This window comes from Crocodylus porosus, unplaced genomic scaffold (assembly GCF_001723895.1).
Source record: "Crocodylus porosus isolate Cpor-Errol unplaced genomic scaffold, CroPor_comp1, whole genome shotgun sequence".
NCBI classification, from domain to species: domain Eukaryota; kingdom Metazoa; phylum Chordata; order Crocodylia; family Crocodylidae; genus Crocodylus; species Crocodylus porosus.
This window is the reverse complement of record NW_017728932.1, coordinates 15,064,994-15,090,530: the sequence shown is the minus strand read 5'-3', so window position 1 is coordinate 15,090,530 and position 25,537 is coordinate 15,064,994. Positions and strand designations below refer to the sequence as shown.

Genomic DNA, 25,537 nt, shown 5'->3' with positions numbered 1-25,537 from the left:
TGGACAGAAATGCTTCTGGGGATGGAGCTAAGCTCCAGGCCCCTTTCAGTCTCCAGCGGAAGGAGCTGCAGCTGGTGTAGGGCTGGTTCCATGCCGGTGCATAGGGCTGGGCCTGCGGGAGGAGTCCTAGCTGGACTAATCATCCAGAGATGCACAGGGCTGTTATGGAGCAGGGACCGCAGGGCAAATGGATGCGTTTTCAGCTCCCAGCGTAGGTTTGTGTTTCCAGGACTCGGAGTGCGGAGCTCACCGGCCCGGGCTGTCCCGGCAGTGTGACTGCAGCACCACAGGGCTCTGTGTGGACCAGCTGTCAGAGGATTCTCGGGTGCATTTTGCAGCCCACGTGGAGCTCCGCGCTGCCATGGCTACACAGCTGTCGGTATCCAGGCGAACGCTTTAGAGCCAGCTTGTGTGTCTACAGGAGCCACAGTCACTGCGGGGCAGACATTCCCTTAGATATGCTGCTGCTGCTGTCCTTGCCCCTTCCCCCGCCGCCTCCCACTGACCACGGGGTGATGTTCATTTGTAGGCAGGACCTGAGGACTGCTGAGGTCCTTTCCGAATGTCTGAACTTGAGAGCAAGGTCAGAAATCCAGAACTGAGCATCGCAAGGTCTTTTAAGCTGCTTCCAACTCCATGTACCTTGTATTTGCCAACAGACAATTGTGCTAATTACATCTGTTCTGTAATTGTTTTCCCCTTGGAAACGGAACTCAGGAAGAGAGGCTGAGTGGCCAGGTGCATTTCTGGGTCCTCAGGCAGAGGTGAGGGAGTGAGCAAGGAGTCAGTATTACCACTGCTTGGTGGTTCTTTGCTTTCAAGCAGGCCCCAAGGTGCTTTGAGTGAATCTCCCTCATTTATGGATGGAAACTGGGGCTCGGGGAGACCCATGGGGCCCCACATTGGACTGGTGGCCAAGGCCTGGATGAGAACTGTAGCCTCCACAAACACTGGGGCAGAACTCTGCCCTGTTACCTGCATTTGGTCACGTTAGCTGTGGGAAAGTGTTCAGCCCCTTTGGTCCATCAGAACGGCTGCCTGTCCACATGTCCCATCCTGGAAAGGCAGCAAAGTGTCTTGGGGCAGCTTTCAGTTGCTGGAATGTTTTTTCCAGAGCCTGCGGTGTGGGACCACAGGCGTGGTGACCTTCATCCGGGGAAACATGCTGCACGTGGCATGGCTGGGCGACTCCCAGGTGATGCTCGTGAGGAGGGGCCAAGCTGTGGAACTGATGAAGCCTCATAAACCAGATCGAGAGGTACTGAATTGCTGACAGCCAGCTTTGCCCCTACCAACTGTCTAGTTTAGAAAAAAATTATTATTGTTCCATAAAATCGCCTGTTCCTGTCCATAAAGTAGCCTTGGCTGTTGTTTGCTGCCTTGTCTGTCTCGCAGCTGAACAGGCACCTAGTCCTGTTGCTTTGGATAAGATTCCTGATGTAGAAAAGCCCCATGTCAAATTAACTGGGAGGGCAGCACAACCTCCTGCAGAAATCCACGCGCAGCCAGAGCATGTCCAAAGGGGCAGTCTAGCTATGGCAGCGAAGGTCAGCTCTTCTGTTGCCTTGCGGTTTAGGATGAGAAGAAGCGCATCGAGGCTCTGGGAGGCTGCGTGGTGTGGTTCGGAGCCTGGAGAGTCAATGGGAGTCTGTCAGTCTCCAGAGCTATTGGTGAGACATGGTGTTTCATTCCTTTTGCTGCTTGAGTTCTGTTTCCTCCCCTGCTATTTCTTTTTTTAACGAACCCTTGTGGCTCTTTGATCCAGCTGGGAACAAGGACTTCCACTTCTCCATGCAGCAGAGGTTTGCCTCTAGTTGTTCCAAGCAGCTCCTAAGAGAGAGGAGGAAAGGAGCTGGGGAGCAGCTTCCCTGCATTTGTGCAGGGGCTTGGACCGGATGACCCTCGAGGTCTCTTCCAACCCTCTGGTTCCATATCCTTGCATGGAATCCAGGCTACTAGCAATTACTCAGCACATCAGTCAAAGCCAGAGCCTCATCTAGCCCTGTTCTTCATTTTGCAGGAGATGCAGAGCACAAGCCATATATCTGTGGGGACGCAGACTCTGCTTCCACTGTCCTGGATGGGTCTGAAGACTACCTCATTTTAGCCTGTGATGGCTTCTATGATACAGTGAATCCTGATGAGGCAGTGAAGGTGGTAGCCGATCACCTCAAGGAGAATAATGGGGATAGCAGCATGGTGGCACACAAATTAGTGGCATCAGCTCGAGATGCTGGCTCCAGTGACAACATCACTGTCATTGTAGTATTTCTCAGGGACATGAATGCAGCAGTAAATGCTAGTGAGGAATCAGACTGGACAGAGAATTCATTTCAAGGAGGGCAAGAAGACAGCGGAGAAGACAAGGAAAACCACGGAGATTGCAAACGGCCTTGGCCTCAGCACCAGTGCTCAGCACCCGCAGATCTAGGGTATGATGGACGAGTGGATTCCTTCACTGATAGAACTAGCTTGAGCATAGGGTCCAAAATTAACCTGTTTGATCAAGGCTACTTAGACCTGACAACCGTGGAAGCAAGCAAACCTCAGAGTGCCAAATGTTTGCCACCAGTTCAAGTGTTCAGTCCCGGCATACCAAAGAGCGTGAATTTGGGTAATGGTTCAACGGTGAAGACCGAAGCGCCAGAGAGCGCTGCTTTGTCAGCGCATGGACAGAGCGATCCCAGGAGGTGCACCGCATCTCCGAGCTTGGGCTCCGCAGGGCAGCTCGGTTACAGCACCGAGAGCTTCTCTCCCATCGTCTCCGGCATGGAAGAGGAGCAGCCCAACGCCTTGGGCAGACGAGGTTCTGCTCTCTTTCGCTTCCACGTCTATAATGCCAAGCGACGACGAGAAACCAGGCTCAGACCAAAGTTTCGTGCATCTCCCTTTGCTCGTGAGCCTTCCCATACAGAAGGATTGGGTCCGTCCTTGCCTGTCCGAAGTGGTAGTAACATTAGGATGTTGGTAAGAAGCTCTCTGTGGTGGAGGGTGAATAGTCATAGAAGTTACAGTGAAAGTATGCTGTTCATGCTAAGACAGAGTAACTGTATACCACATTCATACCTTCACTTGCACTGTAAAATATAACGATCCTCCTTGTTACCCCGCCTTCAGATATCTAGATTAGACAGTCCCAGAATTAAAAAAAAAGAAAAAAAAGCATCATCAGAAATCAAAAGGTGGGCATTTCAGAGCTGTGTGTATTACAGAACCTGCAAAAGCTCAGCTTATATGTACATAGACCTAGGAATTAAAAGAAATAGTGTTTCCGTCTCAATAAGAATTGCTGGTGGTGCCACTCTAAGCAGTCACAGCTGCCCAGACACATGCCCATGTAGGTATCTATACTCGCATTCACTACTGGAGGCTGGTTAGTTGGCTTATCTGAACAGACACAGTTAGGAAACAGACTTACAAACAATGCAAAGGGATATAACATTGAACCTGCCTGAGATTTGTCTGTGGAGCAATATTTTCAGAAAGATCCTCTTTTAGAACTGCCAAATTTTGTAACTGGGGGGAGGGGGGTTTCCATAGAAGTCCAGGTTGTGGGGGGTTTTTTCTTATTTTGCTTTCATTTTATCTCAGACTAATGTTAAGAGAAATCTATAGAAAAAAACCCATCCATTTTGCAGGTAAAAGACTAAAAGCCATACAGGGTTTTAACAGGTAATTGAGGAATGGAGAACTAAGCTCCTGCTGTGAGATCTCCTCTCTGTTCTCAGACTCAGACCGAGGTACATACTCCTAATTTAGCTATTTTTTCATGTAACATAAAATGTGGACTATGAAAAACTGTTTTTGTAGTTTAAAAAAAACAAACAAAAAAAGATTTCTCTGGCTTGAGGTCCAGTATTGGGGATTTCACAACCTCCTGGTGCTTTTAGTGGCATTTTTATTATTTTGTCAGTTTAGGAGACTATGTTGTCAACCGGTTTTAATCCAACACGATTGCAGTTAATGCTTTGAGCCAACCTCTCTTGGCTATCAGTTCATCTCAGGTGTTTAAAAGAAACCGAGGCTGCGGAGATGACGTTCACGTGAACAGTGCTGGCATAAATCAATCAAACCACAGAACCACTTGTTAGGGACAATAAGCACTTTGATCCGGATTCTGTTTTAGGCCCCAGATTGTAGGTGGCAAGGTGTTGATTCAAAATAAGCTGGTCGGTTTTAGGGAGGGCAAGACGGTGGCGGTATTGTGGCACTGCTGCTGAAATATGGTATCCCTCGCAGCTCGTGGGCAGGAGACTGCTGGAGTAACCCCTGGTGTGTAGCAGGGCTGTGGGTGCAGAAGGATGAGGGCAATTTTTTTGTTTCGCTGAGATCATAAAATGCACTGACAATCCAGAACTCTGCTCCAAGCAAACTTCAGTTCACGTAGAAAGGCAGGGAAGGCGGGTTGCTCTTTTCTGTCCTTTATCCTAATAAGCGGAGTATTAATTTAAAAAATTTTAAAACTCTAACTGAAATCAAACTGTTCCAGTGAGCTGTATTGGACAGCACATTGGAATATCCCTTTTTTCACTATTCTTTGCTACAGTATCAGTCAACAGGAAAAAATAATTGGGCAGAAATAAGATGTCATTCTGCATTTCAGCAACATCCAATACCTTACACCCTCCTACCAGTAACACTTTAAAATCAGACTTAAGGTTTATATCAAATTTGCAAAATAGTTGAATTTTCAAGTCACAGGACTCTAAATTATTGGAGACCATAATACTTGACTTCTACCAATTTCCACTTATTCTTTGAGCCGCTCCTTAAAGTGATTTGATGAAACAGCAAAAAGCTGTGAGTTAACAGTTGAAAAATGGTTTCTACATTTTTTTTAATCATTTTGAGGCTTTTTTTTTTAACCATAACCATAATTAAGGGACTATTGATTGGCTGTTACATTTGTCCTTTTATGAAGCCTTAGCTGTTGTCATCAACACTCTTTAGCTGTATTCTATGTTTCAAACCAGATTTAGTAAGGAAAGCGGAGAAGCACAAAACCGTGAAGTATGCAATTTTGGGGCATCTCTCTGGTGCCTTCTCATTGTTCATGTTTTCACAGAAAGATAGATGGCACGTGGAATCTCTCTTCTGTTTGATAACTGTACTTCTACTGAAAGGTGATGCAAGTGCCATTTTTTTTGAGTAAATATGAATTCAAGAGGTTACAGATGATTGACCTTCTTCCCAACGTGCAGGAATAGCACTGGACTTGAGTGTAAGTTGTCTTGGTAAGGGTGCAGCTCTTTAAGTGTGGATCCATAACAATAGTTCTGCTTCTCATACCGTTTCTCTCTAGGAAAACAAAATCACCATTGTAGTTCCAGTGTGGTCAGGTACAAAATGTTGTATAAATAGCAAGTGTTCATTTCCTCACTAAATACATATTTATAGAGTAGATAGGAACCATTTGTAAGGTAAGTCCTTTAAAATTCTCTAATACATATTAAAAGTAGTGGTTATTGGTCTGATATATGCTGCTCTTGATTCTACACACTAGACAAAAAAGCAGTGCTTTGTGAAATGCAGTGTTTTCTCTTAATGCCACTGGTGATAGGAAGTAGTTCTCTTCAGTTCAAAATCCTGTGCCCTTATTTGCTGCTTGCTAACGTAAGCAATAAGTACCCCTCTAATGGTATCTAAGCGTTCTGTACCTTGTATTTTTGATTGTCTAACTGGTGACAAATGTAAAAAAAACCCCCATATTAGACAAATTACAAAAGTATCTATAACTGTATTTATTAATTGTTAATTCTGAGATTCAGTCTGTGACTTGTGTTTTGTATTTTTATTGTGCATCTCTTAGCGGTGGTGAAATTTGTATAACAAACCTTTCCAATAAAGAGCTGAAGTATCCCTTTTTCGAGTTAACACAATCTGCATCAGTTTCAGTTTACATGTTAAACGTGTCCTGCAAAAATAGGAGGGAGGTAGTGAAAAAGTGTTTAGGGAGTTGTGTTGGTTTTGAGAAACGGACTTCAGGCCGTCTGTCTGAAGCTGTTCCAGACTTGCCTGTAAACTAGTCACTGTGAGTTTAATGGGATTCATTCAATCCCCACTCTAAGTTTCCTGTGTATACGTTTTTTCTTTAAATGTGCAACTCTGAGGAACGTCTGCTGTTGCAGAGAGCAGTATAGCACCAGACCAGGGAGCTGTTTAACCCACTTTGATTTGCACTAAAGGTGGGTAGAAACGCATGTAAATATCTTTTCTTTACCTAGAAGTGCCATCAATTGTCCTTGCAAGTTAAAATCATTCAGTATTTAGTTTTAGGCTGCAGTGTAACACTTGAGGACAATGTGGAAGCAGATTTTAACTTATACCACATTTATAGTGGTACATTGTCATAGAAACTCCACTCAGTTTTGGGAACTGTGCGTATCAGTGAGAAGCGCGCTGTCCTGTGGGCAGATATGCATGAGGCACAAATTCAGTGCTTACAGACAGGACCGTAGTCCAAGTCCACTCTTCTACCACTAAGCACTCCCTCCCCTGGCACCGTTCTGCTGTAGAAATGAGAAAGATTGATCTAAATTAGTGGCTGATTTGGCACAACTTCTTCATTTGACACTATTCTCATAGACAAAGCCAGTCAAGGGGATACTCCAGCTTTGGTCATGCCTATGATTTAGGGCAATCTTTCTTTGGCTCATAACTCTTTGCAACAGGAAGAAAGCTTCCTTCCCTTGTATCATGTGCAATAATAGTCCAGCGTAAATGCAACTTCTGACTTGGATGCTCCGTCCTTTACTAGTCATTGTTAACAAGGCTAGCATTGTAGCTGCCAGCATTATGGTGAAGCATTAGAGGAAAAAAATCCCACCTGTTCAATGTTAGTCCAATAACTGTAATTGCATTTTGCTCGTTTTGTTAACAGCTTCCTCTACTGTCCAATTAGACGCAGTCAAAACAAGAATAGGGCAAGCTGGGCGAAGTTCACCCTGAGCACTTTTACTCGCAAGAGTAACTTGTGTACATAGGCAGATCCGGTTCTGGAGCGCCAGGTGTGTTGTCAGCTCTCACACTGGGCCCTCCTGTCGATATGTGTGTCCTCTTGTTCACAAAACTTCTGCTATATTCTTTCCCAAGTCGACCAGTTTAAGCTCTAACCATTTAATAGTGTTGGGACCTTTCCATTTGCAACCGTGTTCTGCAGCTCACATGCAAGTTCAGTTATAACCATGTATTAGTCATACAGATTTTATTTATTAATTCAAGTTGTTTATACAGACAAGGATTATGTTGAAATTTTACCAGTATCTTAATAAAACAGTCATTTAAAACTCATTGCTCAGTGGTCTGTTTCTTCCAAGACAAAATCAGAACAACAAGCACATTCCTTGTGCTAAGCTCCTATGTGGCAGACTATTGAAGGTCGCTGCTGAGGGAATTCAAGCAGCTAGAGGAGATCAGTGATTCAAGTACAAATGCGGACCTGCCTGCATCTTAAGTAAAGGCAGAATTGGGTATAGACTGTGTAAGTGACACTCCGGCTGCAGCTCTTACTGCAGGGTTTGGCTTGTGCAATAGCTACACCATTTCCCCCTTGTGTAAGTGTTTGAAGTGCCAACTCCATAGGAAGGGAAGCAACACCTCCCTCTCAGGCCCTGCCCAAGTCCAAATGGCCAGGAAACAGGGTCTCCACTCAATTGCCTTCCACATGCAAGCCACAGGCACCTGTATTCAAACTCCCTTGAAAGCAGACAGTTTGGGAATTTTAGAAAGCAGCTCGATGCCAGTCTTCACCACAGATTTATTCTTGGGACCCTGGGTGAAGGGATCTGTGAACCGACTTTACCTCTCCCCTCCATGGACAGCAACAGGGACTAATTACAGGTTTTCCTTGTGCGGTGAATACATGCGTCTCCATTCAGAATGGCACAGGAAACACTGGCTGGTCTGCACGTTGATAAGGAAGACAAAGCTAGAACCAGGCTAGGTGTAGAGTAACAGGCCAGCTCACAGCTTTCTTTGGGAGGGACAGTGGGGGCCTCAACTCAGTGCTACTGTCACAACCAGTGCCAGCCCTTGGTACGGCCACACAGACTTTTTTTTTTTTGGCAGGAGTTGAGCACTTTAGCCAAGACGCAGTCTCTGAAATTAAACTTCAAGAAGCTTTGAGCCACAGACTCAGCAGTTCCACAGTAAAGTGGAAGCCACTGACTTTAGACTCCTGCATCGTGGGGGACAGGAAACTGCTGGATTCCCAGCTGAGGCTGGATCATTTTAGTTCTTTGTAGAAAAGTGAGTAACCTGTTGTTAGTCGGATGTCTGCTCCAAAGGCCCGACTCAACCATCAGGCAGGGCAGGATGTCAAACCCTAAAGCACCTTGATGTTCGCTAACAGATCAGTCGCTGCAGAGTCCCGGGAGCAAGAGAACCTGTGCTAAAACACGCAGAAAATCTACCAGGTAAAAGTGTCACCCAGTTTTGACAAACACATGGGCAAGGGCAGGGGCTTGTAACACTGGAATGAGTCGAGTCCTCTACAGCCAACCTACCATGCCCTTAACCCTTACATGACTTAAAACCAACTTGGCTGAGGAGGACGTGGTTTCAACCAGCCTCAATTCAGAAACACCCCCACAAACCCCCGGCCTGAGTTCAACAGAATGGGAAAGCTAAGGATACTGAACAACATCAGTTCATACCCCTTCTGCCTCCATCCAACGCACCATTATCATTGTTCCCGTGCTTATGACAGGGATCAGAGTGCACATGCTATGGCTAATTCTTTAAAGAAAGTTCTGCGATAGTGGAGAAAGATAGACGCTGAAAAGAAACAGGAGGGCAGAGGTCCAGTGCCAGAGCGACTGAGAACGGCTGTTAGGCAACTGCTTTCACTGGGTAGGTTCTGCCCCAGCTCCACCTCAAACACTCCACGTCAAACAGCCAACACAGTGCATTTTTGAAAAAAAAAAAAGCCCAGATGGACCGTTAACTCCTACACTCAGCTGCCAATGTTCAATTCTATTAATGATGCAACCAAAAAGAGAAGAAAAACAATCCCAACTTCAGCTGAATAATTTGCAGACGCAGGCGTGCAGCACAAGAGGATAAAGAGAGTCTTGCTTTTTCTTTTTTAAATGCGTAAGCACCTGCAATTGTACCTGTGTATAGATGGGCATCAAACAATTTCACGCTGTATTTCAATGTTCATTTTATTAACAAAGTGCAAAGTTTCAAACTAAACTATGAATCACACAGCACTTACACAGGGGAACAGTCTTACATACAAAAAACTCCAGCACATACAGCAAGATGAGACAGGAACACTCTACGAACATTTACAGTTACCTTTGCTTTTTCAACAGCCAGTTATTCAGCTTTCGTTGTAGCTTCACAAACTGTTTAGCAGCTCAAATGCAATGCACCGTGGCAAAAAAAAAAAAAAAGGTTTGGCAACATGTTCTAAGTTGGTCCAAGGTGGAGACGGAAGAGGAGGGTAACTAATGGTTGGAGAGGCTGCTCCTCTTTAACATTAAGTTAAAACATATCTGTAGGGTCCCCTGCATTTCTACTGGTACAGCTATTCCTACATCTCCTCCACTGCACCCGCCTCAGAGTCACTAGACAAGCATGCTCGCAGGGCTCCAGCACCTTTCGAACATTTGTTCAGAGAATATGTTTGAACCAAGAGGAACGCAGTCTTTTTGCTATAAGAGGCTGTCACAGGGCAGGAGGACCTATGCAGAGGTTTCAAGGCGGTGAGGAAGAACTACAGAATGTAATGAAGTCAGCTTATTCTACCATGAACAATCCTGATGGCATAAGTAAGCTCCAGTGGCAAGAGTACCTCTTCTCAGGGGCATCAGCAGGTTAGTGTGAACCCAGCTCTTCAAGACAGTCTTCTGCAGTCACCAACCCAATCCTTTACCTGGCCCAAAGAGAATCATACACAATTATTTCATTAAACAGGGCCTGTATTAGAGCAATTATGGTTTATGGACTAGGCAGGAAGGGTGTGAAGGATTTAAGGCACTGAAATCTAGACCCTCCCACGGAAAGAACAGATATGAAACCTCTGATAACTGAAGACCAGTCAGGCATGGGTAGGGAAGGAGGGAGGGACAAACTGGTCTTAAAAGTCTATGTAAAAAGAAAAATCACGGACATGGGCCAGGATCTCACCAACTTCCACCCACAAACGAATCTGCTCTGAGAAGTAGCTGCAAGTGGCAGGGTATTAATTATTCTGTGCACTATGTTCCCCTCTATCCTCCCCTTCCACAGTCTCTCAGTCTGACGGGAATGCACACTGCCCTGTGTTTCATTTGGGGATCTAGGAACAGGAAGCTCAAGCCAGAGAGCTGAGAATATTAAGCAGCCCTGATTTTTCAAGATGACTGGGATCAAGCAGACCTGCCACCAGAGCAGCGTTCAATTACCTGGTACTGTCCTCACCAGTGGCAAAACCGAGATCTTCAGGACCCGTCTGATCACCTTCAGGAAACATGGAACCCAGCTCTAGGACTGAAAGACAGTTACAGATGATCCTTTAGCCTGGCACCCCAAACTACTCTAATTTAACTGAAGTATTTGGTTCCATGATCTGCAAGTTTTGAGGAGACTGAGATTTCATTCTTAACAGCAGATAAAACCCTTGCTCTGCACAGGGCTGCTCTCCAATGGCAGTGTTTGGACTCCTCTGTCACCTCCGGATTCGATGTTTGCTGTGGAGTTCTGCAGCCTAATTCAGAATCAGCCACTGAGCTGGTTCCAAGTAAGGAATCCAGACCCAGGTTTGACGCTGATGCCAGACCACTACCCAGCCTCCTTAGACTCAGCAATCAGCTGAACAACTTCCAAGTAGCCCCATGAGAAGTTTCTAATGTTTTCACAGAACAAGAGTTGGCAGAGACTTTTACTCCTTTTAAAACCAAGCTGAAGCGCTCCTAAGCAGATTACTGTCATTTAGGAGGCACCCTCATTACCAGGTATCTTATTTCAGTTCTCATGACTTATTGCCCATTTCCTCTAGTGGAAATGAGGCAGACAGCTGCACCCAAGTCCACTGCTCTGCTCAAAAGCCAGCTAGGTTTGTGGAGGAGATAACCTGGAAAGCCACTGCTTTGGAAAGCCGGGGGAGGGGGGCAGCGGCGAGTGCGAATCTGACACCACAGAGCCCCCAAACACTTCCCAAACTCGCCATTCAATGCTGCAGCTCTGCAGGGACACTGGGGCCTGTTCTCAGGACATGCTCACCACCCAGAGGTGGATGACACCATAACTGCTCTGTGGCCTTCCAAGCTGGGCATGAGGTTCTGCCTTGCTGAAGTTAGACGAATGATGTCTGCTAGGTTGCCATGAACAAAGTCCCCCCTTGCTTAGATGAAGTGCAGTGTGAAAGGACTCAAGTGTCATTTCAGCTCAGAACGAGGTAAAATTCTGTCCCCGTCTTGTAATAAAAGGCAGACTAAACAAGACCTCAAGCTCAAGCCAGTAACGTTGGCAAATGCTCCTTGGGGTCTAACACCTGCACAGCACTGCCAGTCTCTTGGCCTGGGAGATGACATTTACCCACATAAAACACAAGCCAGGTTAGGGCTGGCCCTTGGACATCTGCCCTCTGACTGCGTGTTATTACCGAGGGTTCTACCTTCACTCGAGGACTGGACGGCAAAGGCATGGTTAAACCCATCTGAGGCCGATGCGGCATCCTCCGGCTCTTCATTTTCAGTGTCACATTCAATGTCGCTGTCACTGCTCATGCCCGGCAGAAGGTGGAGGACATGCTTCTGGCACAGCCCAGCTGCATGGAGCAAAGGATAATGCTCAGTAACAGCTGCAGTGAGAATCCCATCACCAAGCTCCTCAGCTTCCTGCCACTCCCAAGGTGCACCAACAGCCAGTGCCAGGACTTGGCCACAGAACAAGGAAGAGGAGCAGTGGGCACAGCTGGAGCTCAGCGCATCTACCCAAAAGGATGAGCAGCAGAAGCCACCTGCGGACCATTTCCAGCTTGGTTTGGCTATTCAGAAGCCTGATTCAAAGGAGCAGCCCTATATGAGTCTGTTGTGTTCCAAGTGCAAACTCAACCACCTGCATTTCCTCCCAGCTTCACTGCTGTCTTCAGGTAGCTACCAGCCCACCTTTCCCAGGGCTTCACCAGACTGCTGGTAACGATCCAGACTTGCAGTGCATCTATACCCCAGTGGCTAGCACAAGAGCTAACTAATGGGGTACTTCGTGTGACCTCACCTTGTACCCACACTCATTTACCCTTAAGGTTTTATCACAACTGCAGCTCAAACGAGTGCTGAGAAATCACTGATTTCAGGTGGTGTTCCAACTGCTTTGTCCAAGTTGGCCAGGCCCTAAAACCTGGCAAAGCTACACTTCATTGACTCACTGTGGAATTCAGAAGTGTCGTGTCTGAGCAAAATTAGGCAAGTAATATTTTAACATGAGAATCCTACAACCAGCCTCTCAATATTTTCCAGAGCTATATCTGTTTAAACACATAAGCATAACATGATGATCCCCGATTCAAACCAGATGGAGGAGTAGGTTTGCCTGTTCCAAGGACTGAGAAATCTAGTTCTCAGGACTCGCAACTAACCCTAGCAATTTGCTTTCTCGCAGCTGAGATATGGCTCTGTTCTTGCGACTCTACCCCTCTCAAAGGAAATAAATTGTAAGATGCGTTTCCTGGGGTTTTAACAATGAAATATTTTACTTTTAAAAAAGATGTTTTCTGTTACAGCTCCCTTCTAGAGCAGGAGAACGGCAGGAAGCATCACGATCATGCTGCAGTGACTAAGAGAAGAAATTCAGTTTTATGTCACTGCGAGACCTTCTGCAAATGCCAACACCTACACAATGTTGCACACTGCAGAGAGAGATGGATGCTGGCACCTTAATATAGGCTTTGCGCTACAATTCAGTCATTGAAATTCAAATTAGTGCAGAGGTGGAAGGCAGCAGAGTTTCAACAAGATATGAAGAAAAAAAGCCACTCTTCCACACAGACCATCAATAAGTCAGTCCTCCAGCATGAAAAGCATTCAGCAAGAACAAAGAGACTGGAACCTTTGTTTTCAATAGCTAAGATACCTTCCAGCTTTCCCAGGAAATAGTGGACTCACATGCTGGAAAGTCTGCTTTAGACTAGACTGAAGAGCTGTCCCAAAGCAGACGTGGTGCCAGCCACCACTGTGATTACCCCAGAAAGCAGAAGCCCTACGCTCAAGGTTTCCTGCTAGATTTTAAAATAGCATAGGTGACACCCATATTTAGATGCAGTTATTTTTTTTTTTACAACTGTCTGCCTAATTATAGGACATGAAGACAGACATCTGGAGGTGGGAAACTAAACTAGAAACCCAAACTAAGAGAAAGCTCCTCAAAATACTTCCTGCTTCTCTAGAGTCCTATTGTACTGTGACTGCATCATGTCTCTGAGACACCTACACCCTGTGAGCAGCCCCCCGCTCTGCATTTATAATGAATCTACCAAATGCTGCACAGTTCAGCCACCAAGTAGGGCTTTTTTTAAACACACCAATTTGGGGAAATGAAGTGGTAGGGCTTAACGAGTCGCCACACGGCTCCTAGGGTTATTTACCTTCTTCTGGCCCTGCCGAGGCAACTTCAGAGAGCACGGCCTGGAGCTCCCCAGTTTCCGAGTGGCTTTCCAGATCAGCTGTCGGTGCTCCTTCTGTACGACATCCTTTAGAACTTGACCTTGAAAAGGGGGTGGGAGAGTCATGCTATAGCACCTAAAGCATTCAGTGCAGACGTGGGGCGGCTGCTCCGGCTACCTGCTGGATAGCACCAGCTGAGCCTCTCCCACATCCATGGAAACCTCTAACTTTGAAGCTACTTGGATTATTCACAGGGCTCTAGTTGTGGCTAGAAGTAGAAAGTTGGTTTTCCCAAGGCAGCATTCTTCCTCTGATGTACACCACTGAACCACCCAGCCTCTGGAGTTTGTGTCTCTACCCCCTACTTACAATGGAAAAGTTCAGTTCTCCTAAAGCCAGCCTTCTTCAAGCTGCCCTCTCACATCACAGACAGCCACAGAGCCAAGAGGCCACCCCATCAGACACTTGCTGGGTATGCAGAGAAACTCAGCTGCTTAGTTCATGGCACCTGTGTCCCATCTTGGGGAACTAAACTGTACTTAGGGACTTCTCAAATTAGCAACAAAAAAGGGAGTAGATTCCAGGTAAAAAGCCCTCTCCCACAGAAAGAAGCCATGTACCAACTCCTCTGGGAGAGCTTATGGAGAGAAATACTAGGAAAATAAGCAAGAGACTGCAACCAAAGCAGGCAAACCACACCACCTTCTGCCAGGGTGGTTATTCAAGTGAGCTGCTCTATCCCACCCCATTCTACATAAGGAACAACAGGAGGGACTTTCAGCCCATGCGTGGACCATGGCAGGTGCCTTGGAGGCATCAGTTGCAGGAGCAAGAGCTCCAAAGTCATTTGCCCTCTTGGCTGCACACACCTGATTGTAGTGGCTTGTTTGGCAAGGGAAGAACTTACCCCAGGGCAATAGCTTTCCTTGTCTTCTCCGCAGCACTTAAACCGTTCAAACCAGGAACCCCCACATCACAATCTGAACCTTCGCAATGCCTGTCCTCTGGCTTCAGCAACGCCTCACCAGCAGCACCAATGGCCAAGGGCCTGGGGGAGCCATGCCTAGTGCTATGCTTCGCACTTCCTATGCAACCTGGGAAAAGCAGCAGCAAGTTCTAGAGTGCAACAAAGACATTTCCCAAATCCAGTCAGTGAAAGACACAAATTGGATTATGAATTTGGGTGGCAAATGCTGGCAAAGATAACCGGCATTTAATGTCCCTGTCTAAGCAGTATTTGCCATTAGGATGGTTTCATGAGCTCTGTGGGCAGGTCTCTTCTACAGTTCCTGCTTCCAAGAGCACAAGGTCAGGACCACCCATACAAGACTTCCTGGGGTAGACACATCGCTCAGATATATGTAGAAGGAAAACTGGGGCCATTCGCTAGCTAGGTGGACAACACCGAGAAGTCAGTGCGCTGCTTTGTTTAAGCAGCAGATGCTCCAATCCAGCAACTATGCTATGAACGTGCAAAGGCAGGTCTCTGCACCTGGGCAGCAGCCTTCGTGGCAGCAGTTGTGATGGTTGCTACATCAGCAGGGTAGAGATTTCCACCACGCCCCCATCCCAGGAGCTCTCCCTTAGATCCCACATCTGTTTAGCACTGTGGAAAGGGCAAGGCTAGTAACCTCTCCCAATGCTTGCTTGGGACCCTCCATTTCAAGATTTCTGTAGTACAGCTTTCCTGGAACTGCCACCCATGATGCTGCACTGAAAAGCCAGAGAGTTTGTCTAGTGACCACAGCATCCACTTCCACTGACACCCGTCGCAGGAATAAGTCTCCCAAGAACATTAAGTAGAATTGTCTATTGCCCTATAGGCAGTGGAAGAATCAAACTTCTGAGACTTGGCTAATAAAGGACAAGTTAAAATATAGCATTACGAGAGACTGATTGCAAAAATAGGGTCTTCAAACTATTTTAAAAAGGCAAGAGGTTACTGCCAGAACAAGGATGCCTCTGGAACGCAAAGCATGAGCGGTGCTGAACAGCAGTGTCAGAGTCATAGAATCACTGAGTGGGAAGGGACCTGAACAGATCGAGTCTGACCCCCCGCCATGGGCAGGAAGGAGCACTCGGGGGGGTGGGGGTGTCATAAGAACCCAGCCAGGTGCTTGTCCAGTCTCCTCTTGAAGATTTCCAGGGAAGGGGAGAGCACCACCTCTCTGGGAGCGTATTCCAGGCTCTGGCCACCCTTACCATGAAGTAGTTCTTCCTAATATCCAACCTAAACCTCTCCTCCCTCAGTTTATGGCCATTGTCCCTGGTGCCTCCAAGGGGGGCCCTGGGGAACAGACTTTCCCCGAGTCCCTGCTGCTGGCCCCTGATAAGGTTGTAGCAGCCACAAGATCCTCAGTCTCCTCTTGCGGAGTCATGGAGAAGTCAGGCTGGAAGGGACCTCCACAGGTCACTTACTCCACCCGCCTGCCTGAGGCCGGATCACCCCTATCCAAACCACCCATAAAACCTTCATCTAAACTCTACCCTCAATCCCAACACAACATAGACCAAACATGTACTCTGCCACAGGTTAAGTGAGGGACCCACCGTGGCCAAAGCCCTGCTTTTATAAAATGTTGTCAATATACGCTCAAGAGATCCTGGGCAGAAGGCCGTGATCCCCGCTACACAGGAAGACAAAACCCCCTACAGTCCACAGCAATCTGACCATGGGGTAAAGTGCCTTCCTGACTCCAAATATGGCAATAAGTCTGACCCAGAGCAGAGGGACAAGACCCTCTAGCCAGGCACCTCCAGCTTTGCTCCTAGCAGAAGAATCGCCACACCCCAGTTGAAGTCCCCAACCTTAGCTGTAGCCAACTGGGGAAGCTTAAACACACCCAGACACATACAGCAGGAAACAAAAGCTGGGGAGGGGAAGGGCAGGGAGCAGCCAACAGAGTCCTGAAGCATGGGAAATACTCATGGTAGGAAACAAGCACAGCTATGCGTAGATCAGCCCCGACTAGTGGCCACCCAACCTCCTCTTGAACACCTCCAGTGATGGGGAGTCCACAGTTTCCCTAGGGGTCTGCTTCACTGCCTCACTACTCTCACAGCGAAGAAGTTTTTCCCAATATCCAGTCTAAATTTACTTTGCTGCACCTTCAAGCCACTGGTCCACATCCTCCTCTGTGGCAAGAGAGAAAAGGTACTTTCCCTCCTCTTGATGGCAACCCTTCAAGTATTTGAAGACTTCCATCATGTCCCCTCTTAAGTGCCTTTTCTGCAAGCTGAACATGCCTAGCTCCTTCAGCCTCTCCTTGTGCAATTTGCACTCCAGGCAGATCATCTTTGTTGCCCACCTCTGGACACACTCTAATTTTTCCATGTCCTTTTTAAAAATGTGGAGCCCAGAACTGCACACAGTACTCAGATGGGACCTAACCGGTGCCAAGTAGGGAGGTGCTATCACCTCCTGTATCTTGCCACGCAAAAGCTTAGTACAACGGTGTGCCTGGTCCACGAAGTGCTGTACTGGCTCTATAACATATGATCTATTTAAGAAAAGTAGGTGATGTGTACATTTTCAGACAGACTTCTCCCAAGGGCAAGGGCAAACTTCTTAGAAGCATTCTTACAAGAGGTTCCTGGAAACATTACAAGGCACCTCTCTAGACTCCAGGTTTACCTTCAGAGGAAGTCAGACAGTCTCCTTTTGAGCGAAGATTGTTGTCCCCACAGTCCATGGCTCTTCGCAGAGACAGGCTGCCTGCTGCTCCAGACCGGGCAGGTTTGGGCGAATTACTTTTCTTACTTGTGGCTGCAAACGAAGCATTTAATTTCTTTCAATACAAGGGTGGGCTGGTTTCATGCTTCTGGAGCTCTCAACAGAGTTTTACTCTGAGTAATCAAACTCAGCACAAGCTTAACCGGCAGACATCTATTCCTGGATACAACTGCAGTCTAGGGAAGTGACAGTTATAATTGCCCCTTCTCCCCTCCCCCCACACTTACCATTCCTTATGTAACAGCTTGTAACCGATGACTTTGTCAAGAGCTCCATCCCCAGTTCTTGTAGCTTGCTGCAGCTGTCTGTTCCACAGGCAGCCAGAGCCCCCTGGTCAACAGGGAGGAAGCCAGGCTGTCCATCACAAGAGCCTGTGTTGCTGCTTCTTACTTCTGACAGCTGGTTTTTCACATCAGACATTTTGCTTCGAACTTCAGCCATCTGAGTTTTGAGTCTCTTCAGCATCTTCAGGTCAGGGGGCACGCGCCACATGGCCTGGTGCCTCCGCTGGTCTCGATCTTTTAGAGAATAGGATGATGCTTTAGAAGAGGAAAGATTGAAGGGACACAAAGGTTAAAAAGTGCCCAGAGAATGGACTGGCTGACAAGTTAATAGCCTCAGGAAGTTAAAAAGATTTGTGGGACCTCACTTGTTTTGCCCTACTATTTTCACACAGTTCACATGTTCTCTGAAGTCTGCCAGGTTATGTAATAGGAAATGCATCCATTTCACATGTGGGTCCTGCAGCACTGCCATAAGGCTGCAACATTTGGGTTGCAAATGCTGCGAAACAGGTTTAACATCCCATTAGCAAGTATTTTTTATTTTATTAGCTTCAGATTTTTTATACCTGTTGGTCCAAATTAACCTACCCATCCTATTAACACAGCTAGGAGCCACGGGCCCTCTACACTGCTAAGAGAAAGGGCTAATGCAAAACACAGTTCCCCCCTGAGGTTAGCAGATATCCATGTTATACCTTTAATTGCTAGGAAAATAGAAGAGTGTAAAGAAAAAATGTCAGCACCTGTCAAAACCACACTTCAATAGGGACTAGAACAGTGTTATCCTGTTCACACTAGCAACAAGTGATAATGTGAACCCTGGACTGCCATATGCTCTCTAACAAAGCCTCTGCTACCATCAGCTCTTGAGGTGCAGACTGCCCCCCACCCTCCTCACGCACACGTTTTAGACTTCCTGTGTTAACACTTAAACCCTCCTGTATTACCTCCAGCAGGCAAATGGGCAATGGGTGCCCAACACAAGATGATCTTATTTCATCTCACTTAATTCACCTCCACTAGCTTCCTCCTGTCTGGGGAGACAGCAGCTCTCTCAGCCATTGAACCTCAGGGGGGAAGTGGGCAAGAAGACAGCTCTGTAGTGCTGGGAGCTGCGCTTTCCCTTTGTGTGCCCGTCATGATGAAGGGAGCCAATTCTTACTGCTAGGCAGGTGTGAGAGTTCACCTGCTCACTAGTCTGATGGCAAATGCATTTCTTGGATACCAGCATGAATTTTATATGCATTTCAAATTAACTGACAGTTCAGAAAGAGTCTGAAGTGAAAAACTCCCTTAGGGAACTGGCTGCACAAGATCAGAGCTAAGAGATAATGCATAGGTGAGCCTACACCGTAACAAACTCAGCATTAGATCTACTTTGAAATCTATTTGTAATGCTTTCAATCCTTTAAGTGTCTCGCTGCAAATTCACCTGGCTCAGAGCTGTCAACTTCAATGGCACTTGGAAACCAAGGTGAAACCTAGCCAGTCCTGAAAAAAAAAAAAAAGCCAGAAGCCTGCTTCTAACAGGATGACTGAATAAGCCATGGGCACCAGAGTCAGGTCTTTAGGAGGTATCAGCAAAATAGATGATACTGATTCTGGGGTAAGCATCCTAAACTAGCACATTCCCTCATTTGGGGGGGGGGGAAGTGTCTGAATCTGGGTTTGGGCAGCACTGCCTGTAATGCAAGCCTTCCCTCCTCTCATCAGCTGCTCTTTCTAGTTCTGGCAAAGCACAGTCCTGACAGCAGCTGCCTCCGGTTCACAGCCCAGGATTATCTGCAGCTCACTCTGCCTCAAACTGCTTCTTGTTGGAGCTGCACTTGCTACAAACTAACTGCAAAGTGCAAAACTATTTGCTTTTCATCTTTCGATTCAGTAATGTAAATGTCATGACTATGGCAAGAGGAAAACCACATCCATGCATCAGATGAACTAGCATTTCTCTTCTGCCCTATTAAGCCACCAAATGGTGGCTTGAAAGGGATCTGCAATAAGATATGGTGGCTGTGGGCTGGGTAGCCCCAAACAAGTGTCAGCCACGGTGAATCTATTTAAGAGCGTGGAGTTAATTTACTAATTGTTCCCTAATAGAGCACACGAGGAGTAACTGACCCTCTACAATAGTCGTTGCAACGGATTTCTATTAACCTCGAGGCATCTTTCTTCTGCTTCACAAAGTTAAGGTCAGGACCTATCAGCCTAATGGCATACCTAATGCCATGGCGCCACCAAGGTTGCATTATCAACGGCTCCCAAGAACTCAGTGACATTCTTCCTCACCCATCTCCACTGGCCCCACTTCAAAATGAGCAGGGCAGACAAATGGATACCTACTTGATGCACATCTTCCTCAAGAAAAAGACATAAAACTTGCTTTAAATGCACCACTTACCTCTGTTCTGCAGAAGTGAGGCAGGAGGACGTGGCTGTAGCCCCCACAGGTTTTCCATACCATTCCTGTCTTTTAGATCCAAAAAGTGGATTAAGATCAGGGGATCTATGTCTAGCAAACTGCTGCTGGCTGCTGAGCCAAGACTACTTCCTCCCCGCCTTGATGCTCTGCTGCTTGGGTTGGCATAGCCATGGCTGCTACCTGAAAGAAAAAGCACAAGTCCAAGCTGTGGGGAAAGCACACATAAGTGCACATCAGGATTTACTTGGCAGAGAAGCTAGAAGTCCCCACAGGTGGATCTACAATTTTGGAAAGGGGGGTGCTGTTAGCGAGGTGTATCACTGCATAGAAAACAACATTTTTTCTACAGTTAAAAATAAACCAGAAGGTTTACTAATATGCTAGGGGCCTAAGGTTACATTAGTCAGTCTAAGATTGAAGCAAAAATAAATATAACTTAATTGAAATAAGTTAAAAACAATCTGTGAAATATAAGCTTCATTTCCAGGAGCATCTAACAGACAGCAGAATTGCAGAACAAAGGATAATCTGATTGGTGGAACATCAAGACCATTAAAAATGAGAGAGGGTCTTTAACACCCATAGAATGAAAAGTTTAGAAGGGATCAGGCAGATTATAATGAAGTCAAGTGACTCTCCCTCAGCACTGCACGCACAAAAATGCTGCAGCCCCTCTCTAGCAGCAGGTTTTAAAGTTGGGTGAACCAGGAGTCAGAAGGGATCGGCCCTTGCAAACCGTTGGTCCAATTTCACAACGCCATCCTGGAAGGCTTTCAGGGCAACACAACAGAGCTTCAGTAAAAAGCGTTTTTTACATACGGACAGATTCTAAAAGCACTCTGACAAAAAATAGCTGTACTGACAGAAGCCAGAAAGCCTTTCATAGCAGCCTGAGCAATGGAAAAAGTCAATGGTATTTGCCTTGATCACGTAAAAGAACATTAACTCGCTCTATCGATTTACGTATTTTTTTTAAATTAAGGTTTCCTTTATGTGGTCGAGGGAGATCTTCAATTAAGCTTCACTTTGCGCTATCACATGTTCCCATTACCCAGCAGTTAGGAATCTCCTAAGAACCAAGACCCAGCCACTGTGTCTACAGTCCTAATCTGGGAGATTAGTCTCAACAGCCCAGTAGGGCTGCTTTCCAAGGCAGGTGACTACGAACAGCATTATCAGTATTTAGTGGAAAAGCACTAGGAGCAATTTAAAAGTGAAACATTTTCCTTAAAGTGAACTGGTTCCACAACTCTTTGAATTAAAGCAAGAGCTACTAAAATTGTGAGCAAAAAACACCCTATGCAACATCAACGTCAACACCCCCATCTCTGTTTTTAACTGATTAATGCCATTCTTAAATGAATTAGTCAGGCTCATCACAACTGTCTGGTTCCCAAGAATTTAAAGAGGCAGAGCTTATCCGTGGCATAGCATTGATTATTGCTAATAACACAGAAGTTAATATGGAGAGTGAAAAGAGCAAGGAGTGAAGGAATGCTGCCGTTCTGGATCATTATCAAATTTGTTACTGCTGCACACATTTGTTCCCCCAGTGCTATTTGTGGGCACTAGTTAATGAATGCCCTTAAACAGATTCAATAGTTTAAAAATAAATTACCAGGGGGGCAGGAAAGACAACCTAGGCTTAGATTTTAAACAAATTCACCTTTACACTGCAAGCAGTCTTACAGAGCACGTTTATGTATATCCAAACTCCATTCCTGCTTGGTGTTTAAAAGGATTCATACATTCCATCCCCCTCACATAATTAAGATTAAGGAAAAGTGGCATTGTAAGATCTGAAGGAAATGTGTCAAGCGTTCAGGGGCATGGTGACATTAGCACAGTAGAAGAGCTAGGCTTGCTGGTCTATTTTGACTGGAATAAAAAAAAAGTCTAAAAAAAGATGCAGGCTCACAGAGAAACTTCAGCTGTAACTGATTTGTCAGGACATCCAACAAAGCTCCTCAGGACTTTTCCCTGAACCAATGAGTCATTTGCCCTCTACTGCAATAACCAGTAAACACTATGTGATGCAGCATTTCCAAAAATAGCAAACTCCGCAGAATACGCAGCTTGGTGATGCCTCTGACGTGGCAGTGAAGAGAGCAGGGGAGGGAATGTGATGAGCTACTGCATCTTCAATTCCAAATATTTCTTTTTATACCTGATGCTCCAGTGGCGGCAGCAGCAGCAGCAGCAGCGTCATCCATGAGATCTCCTTCTTCCAACTCCATATTACTACCATATTCCACATCATTTTCTCCAGACCTTCAGAAGGGAAACCCAGCAAACTCCAATTCAACATTATGAGGTTAACTATCTTCAAAAACCTGAACATTCCTGAAAGGTTTTATGGACCCCCAAATCACAAAAATTAAAAGGCATTATTTGCTACTTGACTCAAAAAAGTGTGGACTTCAGGCTTCAAAGCACAGAAGTTTTAGGACCCCATTTTGCCACTCTTCGTACACACTACAAGACTGTGGCACGTTAACCATCTGGATTTGACAGCATCCTTTTAACTATCCTACTACTGACAGGCTGAAGCTTGAGTAACCTGGTTCTACATAGCACTTAATATCTTACCCACCGCCCTCTTAAATATTACACCTTCAGAATATACCTACATACTGTAAGAGTGTTAATCAACAAGAACAGAATTTTGTTCCTTGGAAAGAGCCGTTCACAAGATGTACGCAATATATCTTTGGCCAGCGAACTGAGTAAAAACAAAAGTTGAAAATAAAATCAGAGCATTCCTTTCTGGCCTGACATCCTGTCTTTCTACTCCAAATTACTGTCCATCTCTTGGTCCCTGATCTGTCAGAAAGCAATGCAACACTCCACCACCACGATATGCAAAGTCAGTCCAATGGGAATGAACATCAGACCAGGAGACAAGAGGATAAAGTCAGGGGAGACTTTGCAATTCACTCACATCGTTTCCTCATCGATATCATTTTCTTCAGTGTTGCTTGTGGCTGTTGAACTGGCAGACGAGCTACTGCCACCATCAAGGTGATTTGCCTCATCCTCTCCAGCAAGTTCAACTTCCAGATCTCCATCCGAGAGGTCGTGCTGCAGCGACAACACAAGAACGTTGACATAAGGTAATTCTTCAGCGCAACGTTTCCCTTCGCCCTTTTACACACAAAAGGTTCTAAACAGAAAAAGCCCCAACAACAGACAGTAAGATTGCCCAGCAATCAGGAGGACCTGAAAGTGCAGCACACGAGGAGTTTGCCTTGAGGCACGGCTGCGCCCCTCAGGAAGCTGAATTTTCAGATTTGTTCACCAATGAGTTATAATTTGGACTTTCTCCCTTACAGAAAAATTCTTTGCTACCACGTACGCTGAAGGTCAGTGCCTTTAAAAGTCTCTACCCTTTTCCCTCAATACCCATTAGTTGTACTTTTGTGGAGCATGTACATTATGATTTGGATTGCACAAGTGCACATCTACATCTCTAGTTCTACAATGAGAGTATATTAGAGAGAAGGCAAAAAGTTGAGCAGAAGATGTTTCCTACATTGAAGTCTTCCTGCTGGATTTTGTCCTCCTCCTCATCCTTGGTATCTCGCACAGATGCCAGAGCGGTGACATTCTCAAGTAGCACTTCTGAATTTTGTCCAGGTTTCTTTGGTCTTGCTTCCAGCCCATCATCGTTTTGTGGGCTAAGATGAGTGTCCGGAGGTGACATGCCTCGTGACTTTTGGGTACGGGAAAGCTCAATTGCAAGTCTCTTAAAATATGTTAAAATACACACAGTAAGAGACAAGTAAGTTAGACAAATTACAAAAAGCGGCTTTATTTCACAGATTTTAAGGGTTCAGTATGAAGGATCATGAACAGAGAAGAACCCAGCCCTATCAACACTAAAAGTAGCAGCAGGTATCCAAATACCTGACAATAAAACCTCAATTTAGTGGCCAGTCACTAACTCCACTTCAAAGAATGACTCCATATACTATAACATAGCATTAATCACTGTGAGATAAGAATTTGTTTCTGGCAAAGAGCCTTACAAGAGATTAACATCTCCAGAACTGGCATCCAAACCCACCCCTGCTTACCTCTTTAAGGTTGTTTATCTGTTGGATGTAACTTGTCTGAGCTGCTTCCAGCTGAGTAATGTACCAATGCTGGTCCCGACACTTTTGGAAGAAAGTAGGTGAACGCACTTGGAATCTTAAAAAAAGCCATTAAAAAAAAAAAAAAAAAAATTACAGTGCTTGCAAAGACTCATCTAAAAAGCTTGCAATGTTTACAGTCTGGAGATAAAAATTTAACACAGAACAAAACACTAGTACAATTTTACCAGGTAAGATTACAGCTTTCTGGAATATCAGAAGAGATCAACCCCAGAAGGCATTTAAAAGGCTAAATTATCTTCTACCGAGTATGGCAGGATTATAAAGCATTTTGCATACTAGCTGGATCCATGCACATGTCCTGCAGTAATGGCAGTTAAGTCTATTTAAGGCACTTGTGTTAAAAATGCCCTTACAAAGCAAGGAGGACAAGCCAATGCTCACTCAGACTTGAGAAGGGCCAGCCCCCATTGCACTGCGCTTTGTAGAAGTGAAGTACCTCAGCTAGCTCCCGATGGGTTAGCCTGGGTATAGGAGACAGTATGGTTCTCAGTCTATATTACCCCTAAACAAACTGGATCAGGGGTTTATTTTAAAAAAAACAATACTCTGCAGCATAGATGCACCCTCAAAAGAAGAGTCTGTCTTTAAAATCAGATTTCCTCAGGCTTTGAAAGTGCATGGAACCTGAAGTGCAAATCAGCTTCATGTGACAGTTCCAAATGTAATGAAAGACACCTCAGCAAAACTTCCTGAAAAGCTCAGCAAACCTCTAACCATTCTTTAATCAAATCACTGGAATGATTAATATGCAGGCTTTTTACTGATTAGGTATTTCCTGGGGGTAAACATGGCTGCAGAACTAAAAATGCAACAAATAAAAAGAGAAGACATTAAGAAAACTTTTTCTTTAATCGGACAAAGAAATGAGGTGTGAAAAAGTTTAGGGTGTTGTCTTCCTAGAGGTAAGGTGTTTCAGTTATAAATAGAAAAATGCTATTTTTTTTTCCAAGCGTTATTTAAACGACGTAGCCCACACAGATTGTCATGATGTTCTTCCAGAGTGAGATGCAGCCAAGGAGGATTTGACATTACATCATCTTTCAGTTGCTGGCAAGTCCAATGGCCATCCCTGTGCACACACATTCATATTTCTGATACATCCCAAGTGGTTTCTAATGGGAGCGAGTGGGACAAGTAAGAAACTACTTGAAGCAGAAGGGCAACATACCCATTTTATCTATTATAATGTGGCAAAAAGAGTTGGTTCTATATCCATTAGAAATACTGCTCCCTGCTCCAACTTCCCCTGCACTCATAGTGGGGCCCAAAGCAGGGAAATGCATTATCCCAGCTTTGAAAATGAGGACATACAGAATCTTCCTGAAGTGTTTGAAATTTGCTAGTTAAGGATATCT

The 25,537-nt window shown here is 45.6% G+C and overlaps 2 protein-coding genes across 4 annotated transcripts in view; one reads left to right on the top strand and one right to left on the bottom strand.

Annotated features, from left to right (window-relative positions):
- PPM1E (protein phosphatase, Mg2+/Mn2+ dependent 1E) overlaps window positions 1–7,290 on the top strand; it is a 92,833-nt gene extending 85,543 nt beyond the window's left edge. Inside the window, exons 5-7 of the mRNA XM_019545712.1 lie at window positions 1,115–1,258; window positions 1,577–1,670; window positions 2,021–7,290. Coding sequence (XP_019401257.1) covers window positions 1,115–1,258; window positions 1,577–1,670; window positions 2,021–3,090 — 1,308 coding nt within the window. The 3' untranslated portion in view covers window positions 3,091–7,290. The remainder of the gene's footprint in view (window positions 1–1,114; window positions 1,259–1,576; window positions 1,671–2,020) is intronic.
- Window positions 7,291–9,145: 1,855 nt separating this feature from the next.
- The window catches only part of TRIM37 (tripartite motif containing 37), a 40,907-nt gene continuing 24,515 nt past the window's right edge, over window positions 9,146–25,537 (bottom strand). The window contains exons 14-25 of one of the 3 annotated variants that reach the window (XR_002102999.1): window positions 24,102–24,216; window positions 23,558–23,770; window positions 22,967–23,106; window positions 22,193–22,296; window positions 20,005–20,205; window positions 17,550–17,861; window positions 17,224–17,355; window positions 14,497–14,683; window positions 13,571–13,689; window positions 11,524–11,755; window positions 10,392–10,476; window positions 9,146–9,880 (exon numbers count right to left, since the gene is read on the bottom strand). Coding sequence is in view for 2 of the 3 variants with exons in the window: in XM_019545709.1 (XP_019401254.1) it covers window positions 9,877–9,880; window positions 10,392–10,476; window positions 11,603–11,755; window positions 13,571–13,689; window positions 14,497–14,683; window positions 17,224–17,355; window positions 17,550–17,861; window positions 20,005–20,205; window positions 22,193–22,296; window positions 22,967–23,106; window positions 23,558–23,770; window positions 24,102–24,216 (1,765 nt within the window). In the remaining variant the exon portion in view is untranslated. The remainder of the gene's footprint in view (window positions 9,881–10,391; window positions 10,477–11,523; window positions 11,756–13,570; window positions 13,690–14,496; window positions 14,684–17,223; window positions 17,356–17,549; window positions 17,862–20,004; window positions 20,206–22,192; window positions 22,297–22,966; window positions 23,107–23,557; window positions 23,771–24,101; window positions 24,217–25,537) is intronic. The other 2 variants (XM_019545709.1, XM_019545711.1) reach the window with 2 other exon arrangements.